Below are 26,355 nucleotides of genomic sequence, written 5' to 3'. Positions count from 1 at the left end.
CATGGCATCTCCCGAGACTGGAGGCGTGGGGGAAGTGGACAAGGGAGGCCTACTGTTCATGGGATGGTGAGTGCTACCATAAGAGATGGTTTCCTCCGAGCTTAGCATCAGTCTTCACACAGATATCATGAACCAGAATGAAATGTAAAACTGAGAATTAAGCAAATGCTCACAAGGAGATGGTTCTGTTTATAGAAATCCCCTCTGCCTAGCAGTGAGCTATTAAAGCACAGACTACATTAGCAGTCAAGCACCAAAGACTTTAGCAATCATATGATTAGCAGGTTGAAAATAGCCAAGTGTAACAAGGAGCCTGTGCAGGGAGAAGACAGTGACCTACATTGTAGTTAATTATCAAAGTGAGAAGCAAAGGGGGAAAGGCAGGTGTGGACAAAAGGATCCTAGCTAGTGTCAGGGCCACCTCTGCAAGTGGAACAGCCCCAACCTGGTGACTCACCTCCTCTGTCCTCGTTGCCCGGGCATCTGAGAAGGTAGGCTGCACCAAGATTCGGGGCACAGGCTGAGGAGACAAGTGCATGAGTGAGAGACCCACCAAGGGCACAGGGGCACAGAGCAGAAAGCTGCCAGGAGTCACTAGGAGACATCACAACACTCAGGAACTCCAGCACACTCCTACCAATTAGGCTTGTGGGTTCCAGGGTCCACACCACAAGAGAAAGGAACCCAGTGAAGGCTCGCCCCAGCCAGAGACAAGACATACATACAAGTGTCATGCTGCTCTGTGGTCACAGACACATGCTGACCAAGGATAGACTGTTTAAGTGCAAGTCTCTACACGGAGTAACTGGGGCAGGAGTCAGGAGCTGGGAGACAACCTGAGCGCACTCAGAGCACGTAACGTCACAGGACTGAGAAGGAAGGAAGCTTCTCTCGCTGGAGCACCAAGCAGACAAGAACATATGGGCAGCCTTGGGCATCCCAGACTAACCAAGCTAGGGAAAAAAAGAGAAGTCACCTGACTCCTAGCAGAGCAAGCAGAAGACAGCCAAGAGTCAGAGAGCCTCGCTGACCGTGCAGTGCAGACTGATAGGAAAGACAGCTGCAGTCAAGCAGACATAGCAGTAAGAAAATTCGGGGAGAAGAGCCCAAAAGAGGGGGTGAAACATCACAGCAGAAGACTTCTTGACTTACAAACACGTGATTCAAGGAGCATTAGAGGAAAGCTGAGAATCTGGGTAAAAGCGTAAAGTCAGAAGGAGGAAGCAGGAGCCAGGTTCATCTTGCAGTGAGTTCAGCAGTATGGGACAAAGAGGTAGACAGCAGCGTGAAGGTCTCTGGAAGAAACCAGGAACCATTTCTGCCTCCAGCACTTGCCAATTCTGGCTTCCGTGTCCCCTTCCCCAGCTCTGCTCAGGAACAACAACTAGGCAGGGGGCACAGCATGGGCTGCCCTCTCCCTGTTCAGTGGCCACAGCTCTACTACGACTCATGTCACCATTCTGACCTAGAAGGGTTGAAGTATTTACCAGAGGACCCCAGGGAGGAAAAGCCAGGGGTATGGCAACTGCTCGCTGCTCAGACAGCAGAAACGTAAACTAACCAAGCCTCCATTCAGTTCCTTCTGGTTCCCAGGATCACAGGCCCTGAGAATTCTGTGTAGTTCTGACTGTGAGACAGGGCCTTCAGGCCTAAGCATGACTGTCCACCTTCTCTCATTTGCAAATGACTCACACACATGTACATACACACACACACACACACACGCACACACACACACACATTTTGGCAAAGGTGACACCATAGCCACATGGGTCACAGGGCTACTTTTATCCACTGAAAGTGATGGGATGGCCCCAAGAAGGTGCCGAGGAGAATGCAGACAGGAGCAGGATGGAAGGACGAGGGTGGGCAGAGGAACGAGTTAGGAGCATATGTGGCTGAGACAGTGGACACGAGAGGGTGTCCTGTAGCAGCAGGGCCACTGTCACGCAGTTCAAAGAGCCTGAACTCCAAGACTCCCTGCCTCCTCCTCCATGCCTCGACCACAAGAAAAGTTCTTGGTCTTAGCACCACCTCCACAGCCCCCAGCCCCCAACCACACTCGGGGCAGCTGGCACTCTGAGAGTGGAGTCCTCTTCTGTGTGCACCCGCACTCCACCTCTGAGTCCGGGAGACCTGATGCTGCCTCTATTCTTAACCCCGCAGATCAAAGTCCACCCAAACAGAAAGGTTTTCAGGGTGTGTTTCTTACTCAAGACAGTACAAGGTTTATTTCTCATGCTCAGACTGCAAGATTCAGTTGGGTCTGACTGGAAACATATGAGATTTGGGGAATTGTCCCTCTGAGGTGGAAACTGCCACCACTAGAGCATGAAAACATACAAGCCTAGCAGGATGGGACAGTGGCCACTAGCACAGACATTTGCTGATGTCACAGTGAGCGTGGAAGGACGCTCGGACTCCTCATGACTCAGCAACTGTAAGCTCCAGTGGCTCCCTAACAAAACAGCTGCAGGAATTAGCAGACCGAGCCCTGGTTCTGATGTGTTACCATTCCCGAAGACTCTCAAGGTCTCGATGTCCGCAGCATTTTCTCATTAGGGAGTGGCAATCTGGTGGTGATGGGGGTGGGGGTTGTAAGCAAGTGACTAAAATGAAGCGTGTGGAAGGGATACCAGGATGGAAGGATCTAAGGCTGAGGGGATGCAGAGGAGAAGGGACCGTGGGACCATGCAGGGCCAGCCTGAGCAACATGGCGGACAGCAGGGATGGGACTGTGTATAAGGCACCTCCTATTCATCTCCCCAGGAGAAGTTACTCCTTCTGGGTCTTGAGAAGCTCCGGCAGAGGAAGAGGGTCAGCACTGTAGGGAAGTCTGTGAGTGCACAAAAGGCAGCTGCTCTCCAAATGGGGCCAGTGAGAAGAGTGCTTGGAGAGACTGGTTAGAAAGGGAAGACATTCAGTGTGAGGGGATCAATTAAGACGTCGTTTCAGTGGCTCTATGGAGAGCTAAGGGCCTGAACTGAGGCAAGAAGGCAGAGACACAGAAATGAGCACTCAGGCTCAGGAGGAAGATGTCTGGAGGCTGGAAAAGTCAGACCCAGTACCCAGGCTGAGAGGAACTGTGTGCATCCAGACACGAGGGCACGGTGGGCAGGGCTGAGCCTCCCATGTGAGACAATGGCCTGTGATGAGTGCAGCGGTCACTGTAAGGGTACCAGATCCATCTACAAACTACACTGGACCTTATGTGAGCCACTGCTCCTTCCCACACATAGCTTCACCCTTCGAGCTCAACTGTTTGCATCTTAATGCTCTTTTCCATATTCCCTGCACAGACACTGCCTCTATTTCAGGAGCTCAAAACATTTTAGATCATAAGTTCATTAATCCTTATGACACATCTGGTAACTATTAATAAAAATGACTGCAAAGTATTTCACAACCATAAATATTAAGAAGTCCCACGAGAAGGCTGAATACAATGATCTGTTTCCCACTCCAGAACCAGGGCTCAGGCATAGCCTACTGCCAAAAGCACCATGGCTGGATTGAGTTGGTGACCCAAAGGAGCCTGTGCATGGCCTGCTGCACACTGCTGAGACCCAACAGAGCCCTGTTCAGCCACCACAGCCTGGCAGTGTTTCCGGGAAGTGGTAACAGTCATTTCTAAGATCACAGCTCGCCCTCAAAGTGTCAATCCTGGCTTGATGAACACCACTCCCTTCCCCATGCCACACACACACGTTGGGCACTGCCTGTGCCTCTGTCTACAGAGCTCAGAAGGAACATCTTGCCCTCTACTCTTAGAAGGACATCAACGAGTTTGCTGTCTTTGTGTTTTCTCAATGGATAAACATGTACATCAGTTACTTCACAAACAGCACAGAGAATGAAACAGAGATCGTGGGGAAAGATCCTCATAAATTTTAGCATAAGGCCAGGTAAAAAGAACAAGAGGTTGGCCAAAGGAAAAATTAATTACTTTAAACTTACTGAATATTGAATTTTCAGATGCATTTTTCTTATCTATAAACCTTTTCTAAGGTTTACCTACTACCCTCAATTTAATCAAAATGGTGCCTAACTATAACACTCAGCTTGTATTTTAATAAATATTAATCAATGATTTAAATACAAGTAGGGATTAGTTTTATAAGAGTTGTAAATTGTATTTTTTCCTGCAAATAATCAGAAGCCAACAGCTCACCTTCCTGATGGTATGAGGAAAGCTTAAGCAAACAAAGCCAGACGTTGGGCTTTAGAAACATCTAGCTTTTAAAGATTCTGATGAAAGCAGTGCCTGGTTACAGACGCACATGCTACTGAAGACCAAGCTACAGGGAAACTTCATCAATGGAGAGCTGTGTCTAAGGACCATGTTCATGAGGGGAGAGAGCGCTGCCTGCAGGATGGGGTACAGTGAGGGCAGAAGCACGCTCAGGGAAGGTGGTGATACCTTCAGTGCCTGGTGTCTGCCACATCCATGTTCCCACAGCTGCCTTCCACTTTACACTCTGCGTGTCAGGCTGATGTGGACAGTGTGTGTCAGGCATGACGGTGTCATCTGGTGACTCTATTGCAAACGGAGAGGTGGGTGTTCTGACAGCCACGACAGTGCCCTTGAATCACCCTGTCACCAGCATAAGGCACACACATGAAGGTGGTGATCCAACTACATGTGTTCTCCACATGGGGAGGGGGCAGACCGACCACGACAGGTTCTGTCAAAGGCACTATTACCCTGCCCGCCACATGGCTCTGTCAATCACAGGAGGTGACTTGAGATTTCTGATGAACACACAATTCCTGTGAGGGTTTTATGCAAACTTCAACAGTCTTCCCATTTCCTTCTGGACTCTGCCTTGCAGACCAGCAAGACATGGACTTGACTTTCTAATTCCCTATTCTGAAGCAGCCCACAATCCCCACTGCCCACGATCATCTTTTAAAACAGGAAAGAGCAGGACAAGGAGATATAGGTAGAGGGGGCTCTTTTCTTCCCAGAGTTTGTCTGGTTCTTTAAATACTTTCTGATTCAGTGATTCAATGAACGCTATCACTTGGTTATTGTTAATCAGACTCAGCTGAAATCTATTCAGCCCATGCAATAACCTAAAGCTTAGGCTCCAGGCCTGATGGAGGGGCCGAGCCTACCTGGGTCTCAAGTTTCCTCAACAGGGTGGCACTATCTGACAGTGGTCCCCTGCCCCAGGATACCCTATGTGAAGCAAAACCTCCTGCAGCCACTCCACCCAAAGCTGCAGGCACAGGGAAGTAAGCAGAAGGGGAGCTGTCTGTGGCTGGTGGGAAGTCACTGGTGTTAACCCTTTCATTCCCTAGATTGCCATTTGGTGTCTCAAGCTCTGAAGCACACCAACAGCTTCATGGGAACACAGATTTCCAGAACATGAAGAAAGCTATCATGGCAAATTAATTCAATCTAACTAATTAGAGAGCAGGAAGTCCTTTCAATTACTGTATGTGCTGTCTGAGAAACATACTTGAACACGGGTGCGGGTTTCATTAATTGTAGTTCATTATTTTCCAGATTCGTTACTAAATGTGCCTCAGAAGGTCAAAGACAGCAATTTTGTCAGCTGCCACCTCTTTCCGTGCAGTATCTTTGCATTTCTGGAACTCAGACAGAAACTGATTACAACCAGAACCGCGCACCATGAAAATGAGAAGCCCAACTCTTTATGAGTACACTCACACAAAGAAGACCTTCCATCACAAAAGAAAAGATTGTGAGCCAACATCCTGAGCCACAAAACCAGGAACCAAAATCATCTGGCCCGTTCTCTGGAATCAGAAGCAGTGACTGATGTGGGGTTTCCCTCTTGATCCTTTGGGGTTCCTGCTTCAAGTGCCCAGACATCTTCCTACCAGTGCCATGTTCTGCATTGGGGGTGGCGGGGGAGGGGAGGTAACAGACACTCCTGACTGCAAATGCCAAGGACACCAATGAAGATTTTTGTAATATTCAATGTCTCATGACAAACCTACATTTTTCTCCCCCCTGCCCTGCTGATGGACCGATGGAAATGTGAGAGATTCAGGGCCTCTTCTGCCCTCAGACATCATCTGGTACAAGTGCATCATCTCCACAGTCAAGCTCAGGATATTACTACCCCACCCACTCCCCTGGAGGCCCCTGTAAGACAACACAGAGATAAAGCTATTGCCACAGGAGGTAGGGCAGACTAATCCAGAACTGCTAAGACTGGAGCAGGCCTGCAAGATCAGGGAGGACTCTTGCCCTGACTTCCACCAGCAGAATAGAGAAAGTCAAAGCCCAAGGCTACAAATAAGACGATCCTGGGTTTTGTTTTGTTTTGTTTTTTTTTTTTTTTTTTTTTTTTTGGAGAAGCCACAAGGAAGAGTTTTTTTTTAAGTCAAAATTTCAACCACCAGGTATACAAGATTGTCAAGTGAAGTAATGGAAGGAGGAGGGGGACCACGCAGGAGCCTGGCTGGCACTGAGACCCCATGTCCGCAGATGCACATCCAGGAAGCAGCAGACAAAGCACGTTTCAAGTACCCGAGTTGAGAGAAAACTGCTACTGCCACTTACAATTACAGTCCCATCCCACAGAGCTTTAGCAGACAGGCAGGGAGAGTGAGGCTGAGGCGGTGGCTCGGAGCTGGAGGGAGAGGAAGGGGCGTACATTTTGAGTAACTGAATCCCAGTGAAAGACCCAGGCCTTTGGGAGTCTGTTTGGGTGGCATGCCCATCCACCCAGGAGAGAAAGTACATAAATGTCTTGACACCTCAGGTCCACACTCGGTCGTGCCTGTCTCACCTCCACCCCATCCACAGTGCTGTCTACACACATGACAGAGGCCCACGCAGCTCACATCTCCATGTTCATACAAGCAGACACTAAGACACTTAGTATGTGACTTGCCAGGCTGACTCAGAGCAGTGAGCCCTGTCCACTAGAGCTATACTCCAGAGGGAGACAGTCAACAAACGGAAATCCAGCAAGTCCCAGGAAAAAGATGTGTTTCTGGTGCTGTTTTTATTTGGTTCAGAGAAGGCTACTGTGAACTTGGCTGTGCTTCCTTAACAGCACGGCTCTAAACCAACGCAGGAGAGACCAAAGGGCCTGCCAGCACTGGAAGGAAAAGCAGATACTGAAACTCTGAATGACGTGTGCTCCAGGCATTCCTAAGATAAACGGTAGTGGGGCTGGGGCGTCTTAGAATGGCAATGGGGGAGGGGAGCACAATCAGATCAAAGGTGGGCACTCAGTCCTGGAGAGTGAGTGCTGTAAGCCACAGTAAGAATGCAGATTTGGCTTTATTTTCAGAAGGTTTCAAAACCACAGCCTTATGCTTCATATGAATAGTTAAAGCATAGAATGAAGTGGGCTACCCAGAGGAAAAGAACTGCTTACAGGGGAATAAATACAGAGGGTCAAGGAGATACCCAGACACGTAGCCTAGGAGAGGCCACCAAGGAGGACATGCTGTTAGTGACAGCAAGGCTGACAGCTCTATGCAGATGAGGACAGAGACTGTGCGACCTTGAGGGTAAGGAGACACCTTCCCCAGAGAGTGTCTTCACAAATCACAGCTAATGCTTCAGCTGCATCACCAGGCATTGTCACTAAGTCCAATGTTAATTTATATTTTCATGCATTCACAAAGTATTTGTATAAGGTCAGCCTCAGCAGCCTCAGCCTTGCTCATGTGTGCTCAAAACCTAAGTACACTTAAGTGCACAGAAACTGCTCAGAAAACCTTCCAAATCTCTAGGACATCTTGCCACCTGGATATGACAGACGGCCTTTCTGCTCCCATTAGGGGCTTTGTCTCTAACAGCTGCCATTTCCGTCCTAGCCAGAGCTCATGGCTTTAGTGCAGGAACAGTGTGAGCAGAAGTGAGCTCTCACGTGCAACCAGGGCTTTGACTTGCTCTGGTAAGAGCTGAACGTAGCTTAACAAAAGCCTCTCGTCTTCAACAGGACTCCCATTTCCTTCCATCTGAACAACAGCTGAGAAACCGTGGCCATTGAAGCTGATGTGAAGTCACCACAGTGCACACGAATGCGGGTGAAATGAAATGGTCACCAGGACAGACTGGGGAAGTGCAGTTCTTTTTGAAGTTACTTTAGGAATCAGATAGACCCTCAAATCAATGATGACAAGTTTAAAACAGCACAGTGTGCATAGTGACAAACCACTGCGGAAGTCGGCTTTGCCTGCTGAGCCTCCATTCACTCCTGTGTCTCTATAACTGTCATGTGACCCTGAACCTGCTTAGCTAAGTTCAGTTTCAACATTTTCAAAATTGCTGTGTTTCATTTTGCCATCTGCTCCACATGCCTAACAGCTTACTGACACCAGCAGCGCCCCTCCTGAAGATGCCTCCACACAGTCCTCAGGAGCCGCCGCTCCTGACCTACATTCCCGCCACTCGGACATGCAAAATATGGGGGAGCTGATGTCAAAAGACCCATCTCAACAATGCACCTGCCCGGTTTGTATTTCCTCAGTCATCCTTTTCCGACGAGTCAACGCCTACATGACTGCAGGCTGCAGCTCCAAGTGGATTCCTTTCACCGCTGCATAGAAGCAGCTTCCTAGAACATTTTCTCTGATACTTACTCCATTACTAGGCAAAGTTTTTTTTTTTTTTAAAGGAAGGGAGACAAAGGACCACTTTGAGTCAAAGAACTGATTGTCTACTGAGGAGGAGAGAGTTCGGGGGAGAGTCATGATTCAAAAAAGTTTGAAAAGAAAAATGAAATCAAGAATTAAAAATAGAATTACATTTTCTACTTGGCAACACAAACAACACTAAGTGCACCTCTATACATCTGACTGTTGTTGCACTGAGCGGTATCACCATAAATCACATTAGTAGCAGACTTGGCGTTCTGTTTTGGAACAGAAAGGATAGAGTGTCAATACATTCAAACAGCTCTGCTATCAGAAGGGAGGGGAGGGCAGGGGACATTATCACAGGCTTTCCCAGGGCTAGAGCCAGCTCTAATACCCACAGGGCTGTTCCTCTACCTCCAGCTTTGGAACAGCAACACAACAATGCCAGCACACATCAGAGAAACATTCACTATGGCTTCCTCACCTGGTGTGCAAGGGGAGATGACTGTCTGGCTCTTCTGTCGTCACGGACAGGGAAGAGTGACTTCAGCAGCTTTGGCATCTGTGGCACCAGGGACTTCACTGGGTTCAAGTAAGAGGCTGCTATGCCACCCAGTCCTGCCAAATAAGCAGAAAGAGACAGGACAAAATAAAAACAATGACACATAACTTTTGCTCTATGCATTTTCCAAGTGTCATTTGTAAGTAAATCTAGCAGTATGAACTACTAAAGGCATCTTTCAGTGCTGGGATTAAAGTGTGAGCCCCACACCCGGCTGTAAATCTTTAAAAAAAAAAAAAACGAAACAATAATACTGTGATATTTATGAAAATAAACAATAATCAATACAATCAGACAACGTCACTGGGCAAGGCTGTCAAGTATCTCAGGATTAAGTATTGCCAGTCCCACAGAAACCCATGCAGAGGAGATGAGGAGAACGGCTTCCCAAGTCATTGTGTGAGGTTAACACAAGCATGACAGCAAACCTAACACATAAGAGTAAGTAAAAGCTGAGTCATCACGGAACATGTAGGTAAAAACTCACAAGTGTTAGCAAACAAACCAAGATGGGCACAAGGTGACTTATCAAGAGGAATGCAGGATAAAGTCACCCTTCCAAACCAAGGTAACACTCCAACCACCAGGACATCCTGAAAGATGCTCACATTTCATGGCAGTGATTAGCAGATGAAGACAACTCACCAGGATCAGAAGACTGGTTATTCTGGGGAGAAACAGGGTGAGCTGGAGGACTTGAAGTTATTCTGCTGGAAACTAGTATTTGGGATACATCCTGTTGACTTTCCCACCGGCCCTGTTACACATAAGGACAAAGATAAGTCATTTTGTTTCAAATTAATAAGTTTATGAGAAAATTATATAATATCCCAGGATAAACCAATTAGCATTACTAAAGCTTTATTCTGTCTTGGATAGAAATCTGGTTGTCGGCCCTCTTCATGCTTGCCACTTGCTTATGGGCTGATTCGCCTCATGGTGAGTCTCCACTGTGGACTGAGGCTGATTCCCCTCGTGGTGAGTCTCCACTGCAGACCTTCTCTTCACGTTACAACCTGTGGCTTTCAACAAGCCCATCCCAACATTCACTGCGTCCTGCCACCTCAACACAGCCACGTGGATGGGCTGTAACTGCTCCTTTAGAAATAAATGCCCCTTAATTCTGCCTCGGCTCCTGCGGCTGGGAGCTCTCTACGGGAGTTCAGGAATGGGTGGGGGCCTCCTCTTCCCAGAGTTCTAGGAAGTTGCCTCTGGGCAGCATGGTGTTGAGCCCAAAAGTGTGAGCAGATCTTAAGTTCCCCTTGGTCCTGTGGTAACAACTCCTGTCTTTCTCACTGAGGTCAAGTAACATTTTAATATTACTGTAACTGAGTGTTCTGCCGACAGATGACCCGGGGTTAACTAGGATACCCTGAGAATGCTAAAAAACAGAGCAGAGACGGTGAGTCCTCGGAGGCTCAAGAGGGAATGAAGGGGGCAGCCCCACAGGTTCCTACATGGATTAGGAATCTATCTGCTTTTAGCAGCAACCAAAGGACTGATCATAAAATCAATAAGCCCTAAGTGATCTGGATCATGTTCACCGCTGAGAACTTGCTCAGCACTTGATGGCATTAAAAAAAAAAGGGGGGGGGGAGAGATGTTCTCTCTCTGGGCACTCATTAGGAAACAGAAAACAAAACAGACTCCGAGCACATGATCAGGGCAGTAAGAAATACAGCCCCAGCTGGGCGTCTGCACACCTACAGATCACAAGCTTACTTACAGATCTTAATCTTCAGCTTTTTTTCTTTTTTTTTTGCATTCTAACTTAATTACCTTCTTGGGAGGTTGCCCATTTTAGGTGCTCTGGGGTGTCATGGTCAGATGTCTGAACACTAAGGTCAGTAGCTTCAGAAGATCTCAGCAGAAGAGACACTGAGCTCTGTTCATGGTGTCAAGTTCACACAAGGTTGTTCCGAAGACAACTTACTTCATTTCTGAGGAAATTTATTCTAACATCTTAGCTCTCTCGTCTGGCAGCAGCCACAGCCACACTGTGTCCCTTAGGAAACTGAGCAGCTAATCTTCAGTCAGCATCTGGGCTGTGTGACAGAGTTGACCAGTAACAACTGGAGGAGGTGTCACTTCTCCGAGGCACTTTCAGGGCTCCCAGCTGGCACATGGTGCAGTGTCACCATTGAGGATGAGCAGCAGCAGTGGTTTGTCCTGCCTCACACCCCTATACTCCGAGTGTAAATAAATGACAGGCTCAGACAACACGCAGTGTAAGCATAGCAGGCCTGTGATAATGGCAGATAGAGACCATGGACCCCAACACAGGTCCCTGTAATCAGGACAGACAAGGAACCTCACAGTCACCCGCTGCCAGCATTACTGCCCAGAGTCAGGATCCCAGCGCCCTGGCTAGATTGGGTTCTACTTCCTAGGGACAGAAAAGGGAGGTTGGGTCCCCACTTCTCTGCCAACACTCAGAACTCCATAGACATCCCCGACTCGCGGTCCTCCTCCCCCTGCACAGCTCAGAGATGAACGGGTCGTGGGTCCTCTATCCGCCAGGGACAGGGCAAGTCCTGACTGCGATAAACTCGACCTGCCTGGCTCTGCTAGTTTCTCTGTGCTGAAATGTCGGGGGAGAGAACAAAAATAAACCAAACAAAATCAGTCACCACTCAAATGTACTTCAGAGGGAATGAACTTGGGCTATGAGGAGAAAGGGCTTTGAAAATTTTGCTCTAGAATTTTCTGGGCTCTCTTAAACATCTCAGACCTAAAGGTGAAAAGGCACTGGCACCTCCTTACTTCTGCCATGGTCATGCACACCTGGCACCACGTGGAACCTCCCCAGACTGGCTCCTCCACTCCTACACATCTGCTCCCTTGATGAACTTCAGAATCAGCTATGGAGATACTAGAAAAATAACCCTGGCTTCTTTGGATCCCCACACAGAGACTCTTTGTTCTAAGAAGCAGAACTCAAAAAAAAAAAAAAAAAAAAAAAAAAAAAAAAAAAAAAAAGCAAAACTCCTCAAGATTTTGGGATGGGTCCGAGGCTCAGAAGCACAGCCAGGCCAACAGAGTCTCCCTGTCCACCTGTGGTCTTCCAGCATGCCACTGCTCCTCCACCAAGTATAAGTCTTTGCTTTTCTGTAAAAGACTTTGACTTCAATGAGGAAAGCAACAACGAGTACAAAGAGTACATAAAGAGATGCCATGTCATTTCCGGTCCCCAGGCTAAGTGGCTGAGGGTGGTGACTCATGCTTGTGTGCTTGTGTCTCTAGAGCCACAGCTGAGCTGATGGCAGTTCCAGGAAGCTTTTGCACATGCTCAAGGTACCAGCTGACTCAAACTTCATCAGAACTCCCGAGGGCTGGGAATACAGCTCAGCGCAGGGCAATTCCCTGGCATACATCAGGTCCCACTTTCCATCTCGGACCTCACAAAGCACCACAAAACAAACCCACCTCAGAGGACAACACCCTGCCCTACTACTTAGTAGAAAGGACCTCCTCTACAATGGCTTTAGGATGACAACAAATTTGTTGACAGCTGTCCTTGCACCACAGAAGGTCTCAGTGCAAGGGCCAGCAAGAGGTGAAATTAATTCTGCATCGAGATACCCAGTGGTAGATGATCATAAAGAATCCATTTCAATACGTCTATTAAAAATCTCTTTTAGAACAGAGGCAATGCATCCAGTAACTGTAAGCAGAAACACCACTTCGGTTTGGTCACATTTCATATTTTTAATTGGAAGACATCCCAAGAACGATTTGCTTTAGGCTCTAAAGTGAAAACCAAGCTCTTTAATTAATTACTTTATCAATTCAGTTTTGATGAAGCAATTCTGAGCTTCAGTAAATAAATAATAAATAAAGGTAAAGGTGGACACACACACACTTGCACACATGCACATCCACATGTACACACACATGCACGCATGTGCACTACTCCATTAACTGAATTCTTTAGGGTCAGTCATGTCAGCCCCTTCTTGACACCTCTTAATGCTACTCCTGCTCCCAAGGATGCTTCTCTACTCTGACAAAGAAACCACAAGCACGGGAAGGGACTGGAGCTGGCTAGTGGATGCTCTCTGACAGGCCTGTGATGTCTGGGATTCCACACCTCACATTCTAACTTATGGTGCTGATCTACAGCATGACCTCCAGTGTTATCTGTAGCGTGGAGCTGAGAGCAGTGAACAGATTAAGAGAAAACCAGAGCTGACCTCATACAAGCCTGTAAGATAGACATAACTAACACGAGTATAATAGTTGATGATTTCAAAATGCATTTTTCTAGCATTTTTAGCATCCCTGAGTCTGGGTTGAAATCTGTAGGACTCAACTCCTCAACTCCCTGGACATTAAATACTTCCTTGAGGAGAAATCAAGATGGTCTGCTTCTGTAAAGTTCTAGGGCCAAAAGAATGCCTGGATTATTTCTGCCCATGTGTCTGTGTGTGTACATGTGCCTGTGTATGTGTTTGTTTCCTCTGCCCCTGGAAGGATGTCGCAGTGCTTGCCCTAGTACTCATACCAAGTCACCGTGGGTAAGTATTGCTGTTGGTAAGGGTTTGACAGGCCCTTTGACCTTCTGTCTACCACTTTGAACACTGTCCAGCTCAAGGAATGCTCCTACAAATGCTCATAACCCATTTTCTATAGATGTAATGACACACGTAATGATGTCCTTAATGGCCCAAAGGGTGAACCTTGTCCCTTCCTTCTCAGTAGTGAAAAGACATGACTTAAAACATATTTGGGAGCTAATGATCTTTACATAATACTGTGGGGCCCGCCACAGGAAAATGGGGAGCTATCCTGTGACCCACAAGTGATGTTGGCTGGAATGTTCTTGTCTGCTGCCATCTGCCTGTCCTATCTACAGGCATCTGTGACAGAGCAGTTCTCCTCCTGACCCAGGGGCAAAAGCAAAGCCTAAGGTGGTACTCAAGGGTGATCACAGCCAGGCTCACAGAAGCATGCAAAGGTGTCTCCACCATGGAACTGACAGCCATGGAAACCAGGTTTCCTGATGCCCAGCACAAAGATAAAGGTCAAGATCTGAGGATGGTAAACTGTTCCAAGCCCCAGGCAGAGGCCACACCTCTTGGGGGTTTATAGGAAAGACTGGGGAGACCAAAACAAGAGGACAGAACCATCACATGAGTCAAATCTGAGCAGATGGAAACAGGACTGCCATTTTCTCCAAGTTATTCAGGAACCCCAAGAAATCCAGAACACAAAAGGGCAGCTCCTAGGACAGCAACAAGAAGCACTGTGCCCTTAAGCAGAGCAATACAGCACAGGTAGACTGCCAGAGGCTCAGCAGAAACAGCCTGGGAAGGTGCGTGTGGTCATCCAGGATCATCCCAAGCAATCCTAAATGCTATCTCAAAGGAGTCTGGAAGGGTCCGACATGATCAATCGATCTGTCTGTCTGTCTGTCTGCCTGCCTATCTCCCTCTCTGTGTGTGTGCGTGCACACAGACACACACACACACAATACAACTTCACCTGCTCCTCCCACAGCCTGCTTCTCAGTAATCTACTCTAAATGGCACCTAGTCCTCTTCTTCCCTAGTCATTTCTTCCTACCCGCAGGGTCCTAGAATCCATCTCCTTGGTATCACCATCTCCTCCTATTCTTCCCCATGGGCAGCTCTGTCCCCCTCCATAGTCTTTCCAATCCAGATAAGCTTGCGGCTTTTGCACTGACAACTGCATGCAGCGCTCTACATACCAGTCAACAATGGGATGGCTGGGGCTCAGACAGACCCCTCAGGCCGTCCAGTCCAAGTCTGACACTGCCCCACCCCCCCACCCCCCACACCACTGCTCCTCAGCATATGGTCACTTGCGATTTCCAAACAAGGCCCCTCCTCCCTGGCTTCCCTCCACTCCTCTGTGGTCATGCAGCAACTTCTGCCCAAAATGCGGACTCTGGCTCTGCACCTGCCTGTGTGCACCGCAGGGTCATCCTTGGGGCTCCACACATGGTCACCACCTCTCTGCAACCCTTGCAGGATGTCTGGAGAGCAGGTGTCCCTTCTGTGTGGTGCTTTATCTCCTCCGCCTGATAAGTCCCTTCATCCTCTTTCCTGGTAGACAAGCATGGCCCTGCTCTCTGATGCAGATGCTACTGCTGGCTGTCACTGTCTCCATTTTAAGATAAGGAAAGCATGAGGACATAGAAAAGCAGAAATCTCATCCACTTCTTATGAGGAACTTGGGTTTTGTTGTTGCTGTTTTTGTCTTTTTTTTTATTTTAATTGTATTTGCATTAGTGTTTTGCCATGAGGTTCAGGTCTCCTGGAACTGGAGTTACAGACAGTTGTGAGCTGCCATGTGGGTGTTGGGACTTGAGCCCAGGTCCTCTTGAAGTGTTCTTAACCACTGAGCCCTCTCTCCAGCCCTTACAAGGAACTTGTAACTGAGGCTTTGGGTTAGATGCACCTCCCCCAAAACACACAAAGTCACGTTTTTTTCCCCTACTATATATATTTCCCTTAATAGTTCCTATATTCACACTTAAAAGTCCTCACACAATCAAGCCCCCAAAAGCTCTGCTTCCTTCCACTGATGCAGGAACTAAATCACAGTTCGGCCCAAGCCATGGAAACCATGCACCAGCTGAGCAGCTCCTCCAGTGTCTGTGAGCTCAAGTGTGAGCATGGTTATGGTTTCAGCATGGTAACCGCCTTAGTCATTAACTTCATCTTCATTGTTTTTATACTTTCATAAAGAAAATGTCCAATACGAGGCGTGTACAGAATAACAAGAACAGAAACAGTCTCGTGGACACCATTTAGCCTCGAGGACTACTGTCAATCAAGTCAGTCTTTAAGCTCCCCCACCCCTCCCCCACCCCAGTCCTCTGAAGTAACTCCTCCTTCACCTCACACCACCGCCATGACAATGCAAGCTCCAGACCTACTCTAGGGTCATCCTGTCAACACAGCACCAACACTCAGCCAGGCACCTCAGAGTGACAAGAACAAACTGTGGGGGGATCCCCCAGATCAGGCAGCTGGAAGGGGCACTGACATTTTTTAGGCAAACAATAGGGAATTTCTGTTTGCGTAAAACTCTGTTACTGGGGTTTGCACATTTTCTTTTCTTCTAACAAACAACAATAATTATAAATATATGTTTCTTATTTTTTGTAAGATCGTTATATCATAGTTTCACTATCATAAATCAAATCTGAAGTTTTGTCTTCAGAAATAAAATGAACATTACAAGTAGAAAGAAAAAAATTAGCAAAATAAGCTTTTTAATTCTCATAATAAGAGGGTGTTAGTGGATCTCAATGGCAGGATCAGAGAAACAAATGTGGAACTCTTCCCAATACATATAGCATAGCTCAGATGTGAAGTAAGAGTTGGGACATATGCAAATACAGAGGTTTGAGAAGATGAAAGAGGCGAGGAGCTAAGTGTACCTCACCTTGTTGCTGCCCAGACTGTGGGAGGGGCTAAGCTCCTGCCGGCTTCCAGACAACTGGGGAGAGATAAAGAGGATTAGTGTAAAAGCAGAGAGAACTTCTGGAAAGTCCTCTTTGAAAAACAAATCAAGCAGGGCCTGATCTCACAAACCTCTGCCTATAATCCAAGTGTTTGGAAGGCAGAGGCAGGAGGATTACAGTGAGTCGGAGGTCAGCTTGGTTCCAATTCAGTCAGAGAGACATAGTAAGACATAATTTCAACCAACCAATCAACCTAGCAACCAACCAAAGCAAGATGGTGAAAACCACTGGGTGGTTACCAGTACCTCCCATGGTGGTTTACCTAGGCTCTAGTATCTGCTACACACCACTGAGGTGACACTTCCCTGGGCCTGAAGAGAAGACATTTCATGTCTTCCGTTTAATGCCACTGGATCCTACCATGGACAGTTTATTTCTTTATCTGAGAAATAAACTATTTGGAGTATAGTATCCCAAATACCACATCTCTGCAGATGCCAGTATGTGTCAGGAGCTCACTGCAGTGACTTGGAACTACAGTGGCATTTCTGCATGCCTGAGAGTGGGCCTACGGTGGCCAGACGTGTCGCCTGCACCTCTCCACCTGCAGGCTCTCCAGTGGGAAACTTGTCCTTCCTGTCACTCACAAACACTTACAGCCGAGGACAAAAGTGGCCTATTCTTCATGGAAATGAGGAACAGATAAAGAGCATATTTATTTGTCAACAATTATCTCCATATTCAATATACATATAAATTAAACCCTTTTTAAGATTTATTATTGTATATATACAAGTGATCTATCTGCATATGTCTGCCTGCAGACCAGAAGAGGACATCAGCACTACAGATGGTTGTGAGCCACATGTGGATGCTGGGAATTGAACTCAGGACCTTTGGAAGAATAGCCAATGGTCTTAAGCTCTGAGACATCTCTCCAGTCCCTTACCCTTTTTTTAAAATCAACAAATCTCAGCCATAGTTATAAAACTCATATAACCCATTTTATGCATTCATACTCTCCTACATGGCCTTCAAGCAATTGGTCTACTAACATATTGCAAGCATTCTAATTTAAAAATAATGAATTAAAGCACAGAAAATGACTTCCAGGCCCTAGTCAGGCAGCTAGCTTATATTTAGCTTCACACACATTTGTGGCCTCCCAACGTGTGCTGGACAGGTGGTGGAGGACAAATGAGCAATGTGTGCCAATGACACTCAAGCAAGCGTCCTGGCTCCAGCAGCAGGCACAGTGGCAGAGGGGGCACAGATGTAACAAGGGAAGGGACAAGGCACTTAAAACCAGCACAGGGAAGTTAGAGGCAGCTGAGATCCCTTGCAAGGAGGCAGACAGGCATCCAAACAAGAGGCCTGAAAGGCAGCAGCTCCCCAAGGGCAGCAGAAGGGACTCACCCTGTTCATGCTGGGTGAACTAATACTCCTCCGGTTCAGCTTTCCTTTCCCTGTCAGCTGCTCCTTCACGGCCACTTCCTGGGGAATGGAGAACACGCCAAGAAGAGGTACATGTGAAAGATGCATGCCAACACACATGCTCAAGATTTTCCCCACATTCCTTAAATACCAGCCATGACTTGACAAGACAGAACAACCCCACTGCAATCACTGAATTATGGGTGAGTAAACTCTTCAAACTTCAGGTGCAACAACCCCATACTCTAGAGGGTCAAGTATGTAAGCCAGACAGTACTCCACCATAGCACCGCTGTCCATCACTAACCTGACGAAGGCGATCTAAAGTCAGGAGGTTTTCCACAGCCAGCACACTCCTTAAGTACTTCTCAATATAGGCCTCGGAGTCGGCAGAAGCTGGGTTTTCCACATTAGCTGCCATCCTTGCCAGTGCCTCTCGCTCCTCTACTCCCTGGGCATCCTGAAGAACACAATGATGCAGGATGAAAATGGGCGGAAAAGGGAAGTACTACAGATATTCCGCGCGCACACACGCTCTCTCTCTCTCTCTCTCTCTCTCTCTCTCATCCAGAAGAACAGAAAGAGGCATGTTAAAACTAAATGAAGACATCATTACAGATGCTTCACATACACATGCTACACATGTACATACTTCCACATACAGATACATGCAGTCACACATATACATGTATATATTCATAGAACTCCAAACTGAAAAAATTCATGGAATCCAAAGTCCCATTTCAACATCTGCTTTTAGAGCTCAAAATGCACTTTCCCCCCAGAAATCATGAACCATCACCAAGAACCGGGCTAACCAGGAAGGCTGGTTAAATAGTAGCTCTCACAAGCATTCCAAACACAGTTCTTCCCACTTCCCAAACAAACATTCACTACCAGTTACCTACTGGAAAGGATTCTGCAGGTTATTGGAAATACAATCACCAAGACAACAGTTCTGCAGGAAGGTAGCATCCCTGAGATTCATGGGAGCTGGGTCAGCCCACTAGACAAAGTAGAGACCTAATAACCCTGGTACCCAAGTGGGGTGCTGATGCAGTGTAGAGAAGGGAGTAGAGGAGGGCAAGGTAGGGCCCTCGTTGCTGCGAAGCAGCCTGATACAGACACTCAGGTTGCTGAGCTTCTAACGCTGCCTCAGGCCTCCCTTGGGAGTAGCAGTGGCCAAGGGCTCTGAAGAACAGATGTGAAATCCCACACTGTTCTACTGACTGAGCTGCCCGTGCTCATAAATGGGAAATTTGTGTGTCAGGAGAGGATGAGGAAACAATGTTGGCTGCCTCTGGAAGCTTAGCCAATTACCAACCATTCAATCACACAAGGGTGCTTAGTTTAAGCTGATTCCCCTTCAACCCTTTCCTTTTAATTCCCAGAAAGAACAATGAATGAAGTGTAGAGTAATCTTTGCTAGGTCCAAGATTTATAATCAGTCTACTGCTGCAAACAGCTTCCTTGCTGACTGACTGGCTGATGACTGCTGGGGAATGAATGTAGCCCTCACTCCCCAACCCCCCCCCCCCAGGCTGCACAAGGGCACTGTCACAGTTACACCTTAGTCCTTGGCTGTTGGGGGGTTCTTGTTTACAATAGGGTCTCACTAAGTAGCCTAGACTAGCTTCACATTCATGACCCTCCTACCTCAGCTTCCCAAGTTCTAGGATTATAGACATGTACACACCTGGCAACAGTCCAGTTTTCACATGTCAAAGATGCTTCACTCTGAGTTAAATACTTAAATAGTTCATGTTTAATATGTAAGGCTAACTTTGAAAACTCAAGAAACAATTACTATTGGATGCTTTAAGGGACAAGAATTTTTACAGCATTAATATAATAGGGCAAGACAGTACAGAGGCTCCTCCATCTTATATTCTTGCTGAGGTCATTTCAGATTTAACTAGAATTTGGTCTTCTTGATGGAGAATCTCATGAAAAATTACCCAACTCTATCCTAGGGACCCAAGGTCAGGATAGGTAACTTAGCCTGTGTGTGTGTAGAACCCCTACAGCTAACTATTTATCTTAGTCTCTATTAAACTGCATGCTTCTGTGAAGCCCCCCATAGCTGTGGAGAGATCATGGTGTGATTTTTGCCTTCAAAAACCCTGTGCTAGCAACACTCAGGATTACACCTAGATCGCCAAGTACCTGGATGTGGTCCTACCCAGCTGGAATAAAGACTTGAAGTTGGCTATGCACTGTGTCTGAGTGGTCACCTCTGGTGGGCTCCCTATAGCCTTAAGAATTCTAAAAGTCCAGGTGCCGGCAGCTGTTTGCCTATAAAGCAGGTGTTGATCACCTACTATTCAAACAGCAGAATCAATTCGCAAACTCTAAGGCCTAGTGAAGATCAGGAGGCAGTGCTGACAGTGTGTGGGGAGGCCCCAGGACTCCGGTACCTGTGTCCCCCTCTACTCTGAAGACGTCACTCTCCGATTCAGAGTAAAGCAAGTAAGCTCACTCTGCTGGCCTTCTTCAGGCTGCACATCAGATTCAAGTCTCTACATTGGACGGTTTCCGCCCCTGTGATTAACATATTACTACTGTCTACTGTGTTTTAAAATAAGAAGTTTTCAAAATGGAGTTCTTGACTAGAGAGATGGCTCAGTGGGTAGCCGCACCTACAGTGCAAGTCTGGTTACCTGACCCTGACCCCTGGAGCCCCAGCAGAAAGCTGGAAGTAGGCTGCATCTGTGAAGCAAGGCCTCCTATGATAGGAGATGGGAGGCAGACACAGGAGACCTGGCTGGAAGCTCAATGGCTAATGATGGAGGAAGACCCCACCTCCAAACAAGGTAGAGGAAGAGAACAAGTCCCAAAGGTTGTCCTTTGTGACACGTGCCATCTCCCTCTCCTCGACACTCTCTCTCTCTCACTGTATCTTACACATTTACTCAGTTAAAAAAAAATTATACAAAATGCTAAAATCTCAACTTTTAAGGTCACAAACACATTATACTAAAAGTTTGAGGTAGAAGACTCATCAAAAAATCTATAGCATTTCCCTAAATAGATGGCTCATTGTTTTACATTTATTTGTTGTTTGTGGTAGGGAGTGATGCAGTCACACTTGTGTGAAGGTCAGAGGACCACCTGCAGAGCTGCTTCTTTCCTTCAACCACGTGGCTTCCTGGGATGGAATAAACTTGGGTCAGCAAGCTTGGCAGCAAGAGCCTTTACTGGCTGAGATATCTCGCCAGCCTGTATCACTGGCTGTAGTAGTTCTTGGGTGGGTGGCTTTTCAAGGAGCTAGCTCTTTAAGTGTTTATTTTCAGTTCCAACTTCAGAGAATCCTTTACCTCTGGAATATTGGAGACAATCTCAAAGGTCACTCCACAGCCAGGAATAGAGCTCCGATGAGACATCTTTTTGAGGAGACTTTGAGCAAAGCCCTAGAGGAAAAATAAAATAGAGACCATTACTCCTCCCCCGCTAGCTAGCTCTGTTTGCTGTAACAAAGAGCCAGTAGTAGAGCAGGCTTCTAACATGGAGCATCAGAGTCCTCACTTAGGCACAGAATCAGTGGACTGGCACCTGTAGTATGTGTCGGTCCTGCACCCAACAAGGGAGAAGTCAGACCTGGGGTCTGGAAGCTGCCACATGCATCTGGATAAACGCAGAAGACACGAGCTACAACAAAATGACCTTCTAAGTAAGATGGAAGCAAGGACTGGTGACGCTTACACTTTCCTCCTCCAGCACGATAGACGTCTCATACCATGAATATTGACAAGTTCAGGCATTAAATTCTTGACCAAAGCAGGATCGTTATGAAGGATGATTTAAGAGTGCCTGGTCATTGTTTATGCTGACTGCGCTCTTTGCACAGTTAGGAATTGAACTGTTGAATTAATGCATAGATGACTCATTTGGAGATGCTGCGAAGATTGAACATTCTGCAGAGGTTGAAGAGAGCAGCCGTGAGGGCGGAATACACTTGAATAAAGATAAGGGGAGGGAATAGTGAGTAGGCACGAGGCAAAAGGTGAGGCAGGAACATGCAGAAACCTGAGGGAAAGAAGAGCAGTTGGTGCTAAAAACCTGTAATTGTACAATCCTATCTAATAATGATTGAGTTCCCACTTGGTGATGGTTAACTAATTTTTAAAGGAGCCTCTCAGTCAGGCAGTGGTGGTGCACACCTTTAATCCCAGCATTTAGGAGGCAGAAGCAGGTGGACCTCTGTGAGTCCAGCCTGGTCTACACAATGAGTTTCAGGGCTGTTACACAGACAAAACCTATCTCAGAAAGGCAAAAAAAATAAAAAATAAAAGAGCCTCTCAGAACACCTGAGGTTGACCTCTGACCCTCCCCCAACAGAGCCTCTTAGAGTGAAGAGGTCATTTACTTCCTTCATCACTTTAAGACCCCAACAATGCCTTGTAGCACTCGGACAGACAGACATGTGGTCCAGGCATGACTGTGGTTCCTCAGGGGTGGTAGAGCGTAGGGTCACCTGACTATGCTTACTATCTGCATGAACCAATGACACCATGCTGCCCAGCGTTTGTCACTGTTCTATCTGAAGAAGCAGTGGAAAGGAACTAAAGGACAGGGGAAGTGGCACTGGTTAAAATATTCCACCAAATCACTCTGACAGGGAAGAAATGAACCTGTCTCTCCTGCCACACAATACATGTCACTCCCCTCTGCCTCTCTGTGGGGATGCTGCAGGTCAGGTGACCGGGACAGCAGAAAAAGAAATGGAAACCCACTCTTCAAGAAGCTTCCAGAGCGGCAGGCCTCTCTCCACCCCTTTAGACTCCCAGAGACAAGGGAGTGAGCTGGAGACACGCAAATACTCTACAGCTAACCCCTGACCTGGATTTTATTGATGTTGGACTGGAGCACTAAGGAGCTGCGATTTTAACAGCATTGTGCCAGTCTTCATTGCAGAGATTGATATCAGTGCGACATTTAGAACTAAAGATTAATTTTTAGGGGTGGAGATTATATCTCAGAGTCTGTCAACCATGACTGTGTTCTTTCAAATGAGAAGATTTATTTCCATCTGAGCCTGTGGATTCAGAATGGCCCACAAAAAGGAGGTGACAGAGTGAATGAGGAGCCCCAGAACCCACCTTCCAAATCCTCACATTTACAAATCCAATAACACAGGGTTTAAATCTTACCTGGAGTATTTCTAGAAAACTCTCTCTATGTCAGGGTTCCTCCCTCCCTTTCTATCTCTTCTGTAGGGAAAGCCACCTGATTGCCTGCCTATCCAGCACTCTATACAGTGCCAGCTCAAAGCCTCCCTCCCCTCCACAGCTATTCCCCATTACTCTGTGGGCAGGATGCCATCCACTCCACCCGACAGCACCCCACTTAGGAACTCAGGAACTTTGGAAGGCAAATGGACTTTGGCTCTTTAAAGACTAATACTAAGACTATACTAAGCCAGGTGGTGGTGGCAGCTGTGGGAATCCCGGCACTCTGGAGGAAGAGTCAGGAGGATCTCCGAGTTTGAGGTCTGCCTGGTCTACAAAGGGAGTTCCATGGCTACACAGAAAACCCTTGCTTTGCAAACAAAACAAAAACAGATTAAAAATAATAAAAACAAAAACAAAAGACCCAGACTGCTTCCTAGTCAATGTTTTAGAACCAAAGCCAAACTGGGAATCAAAGACTTCTGGGAAGAGAGGAGTCAGCGCTCCCAGATGAGCACACAACGGATCCACTAAGGAACCTCCTCGAGCTGCTTGTTCCAGAAGAACCCTTAACAATAGAGCCACCGGACTTCCCCAAGGCAGGGCTCCTTTATGAATCTACCCTGAGTCCTATGAGAGGGCCATGTGTGTTCAGAGACTGACTGGATGGTGAATGACGGCAACAGGAACCTGGAAAAGGCAGGCTCAAAACTCCACAGACCATGTCTACAGAGTTCCTAGTGTTAGTGACACAGTCAGCCTGTGGTCATTCATCTCACCCACTACGGCTAGTGCCTCACCTGGCGCCCATGAACATGGACACAAATCCTCTTGCGTAGGACCAGCTGCATGTCGGCAGGATGGCTGAGCTGGACTGTCACTCGCAGGATGAGGAACACTCGCTCATCAGCAGGAGTACCCTTACTGAGCTGAGGACAGCTGTGTACTGCAGAGTCCCAGGAGGCCTCTGCCTTCGCCTGCAGAGGAAGCAGAGACAGACTTCACTTGCCTGGCCAAGGCCACACACCCTCTTGAAAATGCCACGTAGTTTGAGTAATGGTTCTCTTTCAAGAACTGCCCTGGCCGGGCGGTGGTGGCGCACACCTTTAATCCCAGCACTCAGGAGGCAGAGGCAGGTGGATCGCTGTGGGTTTAAGGCCCACCTGGTCTACAAGAGCTAGTTCCAGGACAGGCACCAAAGCTACACGGAGAAACCCTATCTCAAAAAAACAAAACAACAACAACAAAAAAGTATTGAGCATGATACCCAGGTACCCAGGCTTATATATTTGAATGCCTGGTTCCCAGTTGGTGGATTGCTTAGGAAGGATTAGGAGATATGGTCTTGCTGGAGGTGTCACTAGAGGTGGGCCTTGAGGTTTCCAAAACCTACACTGGGCTCAGTCTTTGCTCTATTGGTTCTTCTCCCCACCCCACCCCAACACCCATTGTGGATCAAGATGTAAGCTCTTAGTTACACTTCCAGTGCCAAGTCTGTCTGTCTGCCTGCCTGCCTACTGCCACACTCCCCACCATGATGATCAGGGACTAACCCTCTGAAACTGTAAACAAACCCTCAAGTGTTTTCTTTTACTAGCTGCCTTGGGCATGATGTCTCTTCACAGCAACAGAACATTAACTAAAATATTATTAGACTGTTTGCTGCTAAATTACTTGTTTTTTAAATGTTTAAACATCAATAAAGATTGAAATTTTTTAGTACCATGGGCTTTGTGTACTTGATCTTCACTCACTGAGACCATTTGCCTATTTAGTCCGCAAACCAATCACTTTCAAGTAAACTGCAGGTAAGTATCACACCCAGGAAATCACCAGGACGTTATCGTATTTGATTTGCCCATATTCCCAGTCCAAGATTACAAACTGCAGTAACTGTCAAGGCCCCATAGTCTACTTTACCATGTAGTGCTCCCAAGCCTGTCACGTCACATCTGACACAAGCAGGTTTAGGGCTAAGGAAGGACGTACTGTGATCGAGGGGAACAGGGCTAATGTCCAACAGCAGATATATGAGTTTCTCAGATGCTCTACTGCTGGTACCATTTGTCAAGCATATTCAAAATCAGGGAATAACCCCCAGGATTATGCCCATCACATAGACTCAACCATGAGATTCATTCAACAATGAATCTGCCTCACTACCTTCATTTATTCTTTTGCTCTTTTTATTCTGAGACATGGCCTCACTAAGTAGCTCACGATGACTTTGAACTCAGGTTCCTCATGTTTCAGTCTCCCAAATGCCAGCACTACAGATATGTACAACCAGGCTTGGCTTCCTTTTTCTCCTCTTTAAGGAAGTCTTAGGACAGGCATGTTCCATACTTTTAACCCCAGCACTTGGGGGGCAGATGAAGTAGATCTCTGAGTTTGAAGCCAGTCTGTCCTACCTAGCCAGTTCCAGGCCAGTCAGTGCTACATAGTGAGGCCCAGTAATGAAAGTTCTTACAAAAGAACTGCAGAGCAGATACCAAAGCCATGTCCTTCCAGTCTGTAGCTCCCTGTACTTCAGTGGAATCAACAACCTCCCCCCTCCTTCTCAGGGTGGAACAGCACAGCCACAGCCAGTGGATGTGGTCCACACTGACAGGAGCGAGGGAGAAGGTAGATGGAGTGGGGTGTGAGGGTCAAGCTTGGCTTTCTCTAGGTACTAAGAGAGTTTCCACATACACTGTGGAGGCCACTATCTTGCTGACATCAAAAGGCTCCTGCAGGACTGGGAGCTCCATATCTGCTTCTCCAGGTATGCTGACTTACCTCACCATCATATTGCTTCACAATCTGCAGCTCAAAGAACTCCTCCTCCTCTTCCCCAGTCAGGGTAGCATCCCATCCGGCTTCTGGGTCATCAAGATTATCCTGAGAGCTGAAATCATCCGCTGAAAGCAGGGCTTTCACTCAACATCAGATGGTTTTCAAGGACACCCTCCTCCCGCCCCCTAGCTCAACAACGTGCTTATTATTAAAATTCTTCTGCTTCAAACCTCACTTGCTTTCTGCACTGCAATCCCAAATAACATTGGTAATAACCATTTAATAGTTCACAGACCCAAGAGCCAGAAAGTGCTTTAAAAAATTACCCAAGCTGTTCTCCGTGTGTCATATTTTACACGGAGGCAAAGGAAGCCAAGATGCCCAAGAGGTTTCTAGAGGTCAGTTCA

The 26,355-nt window shown here is 47.1% G+C and overlaps 1 protein-coding gene across 2 annotated transcripts in view; it reads right to left on the bottom strand.

Moving 5' to 3' along the window:
- The window catches only part of Kif13b (kinesin family member 13B), a 147,439-nt gene that overhangs the window by 9,481 nt on the left and 111,603 nt on the right, over positions 1-26,355 (bottom strand). Inside the window, exons 30-38 of one of the 2 annotated variants that reach the window (XM_041664373.1) lie at positions 25,952-26,073; positions 23,974-24,150; positions 21,323-21,415; positions 18,313-18,465; positions 17,988-18,065; positions 16,553-16,606; positions 9,782-9,893; positions 9,059-9,192; positions 458-520 (exon numbers count right to left, since the gene is read on the bottom strand). In XM_041664373.1, coding sequence (XP_041520307.1) covers positions 458-520; positions 9,059-9,192; positions 9,782-9,893; positions 16,553-16,606; positions 17,988-18,065; positions 18,313-18,465; positions 21,323-21,415; positions 23,974-24,150; positions 25,952-26,073 — 986 coding nt within the window. The remainder of the gene's footprint in view (positions 1-457; positions 521-9,058; positions 9,193-9,781; positions 9,894-16,552; positions 16,607-17,987; positions 18,066-18,312; positions 18,466-21,322; positions 21,416-23,973; positions 24,151-25,951; positions 26,074-26,355) is intronic. The other variant, XM_041664382.1, reaches the window with a different exon arrangement.

Source organism: Microtus oregoni, unplaced genomic scaffold, assembly GCF_018167655.1.
Source record: "Microtus oregoni isolate MIOR12 unplaced genomic scaffold, Mior012 000001F_ref0000356, whole genome shotgun sequence".
In the NCBI taxonomy this organism is placed as follows: domain Eukaryota; kingdom Metazoa; phylum Chordata; class Mammalia; order Rodentia; family Cricetidae; genus Microtus; species Microtus oregoni.
This window is presented reverse-complemented; position numbering and strand designations above follow the sequence as displayed.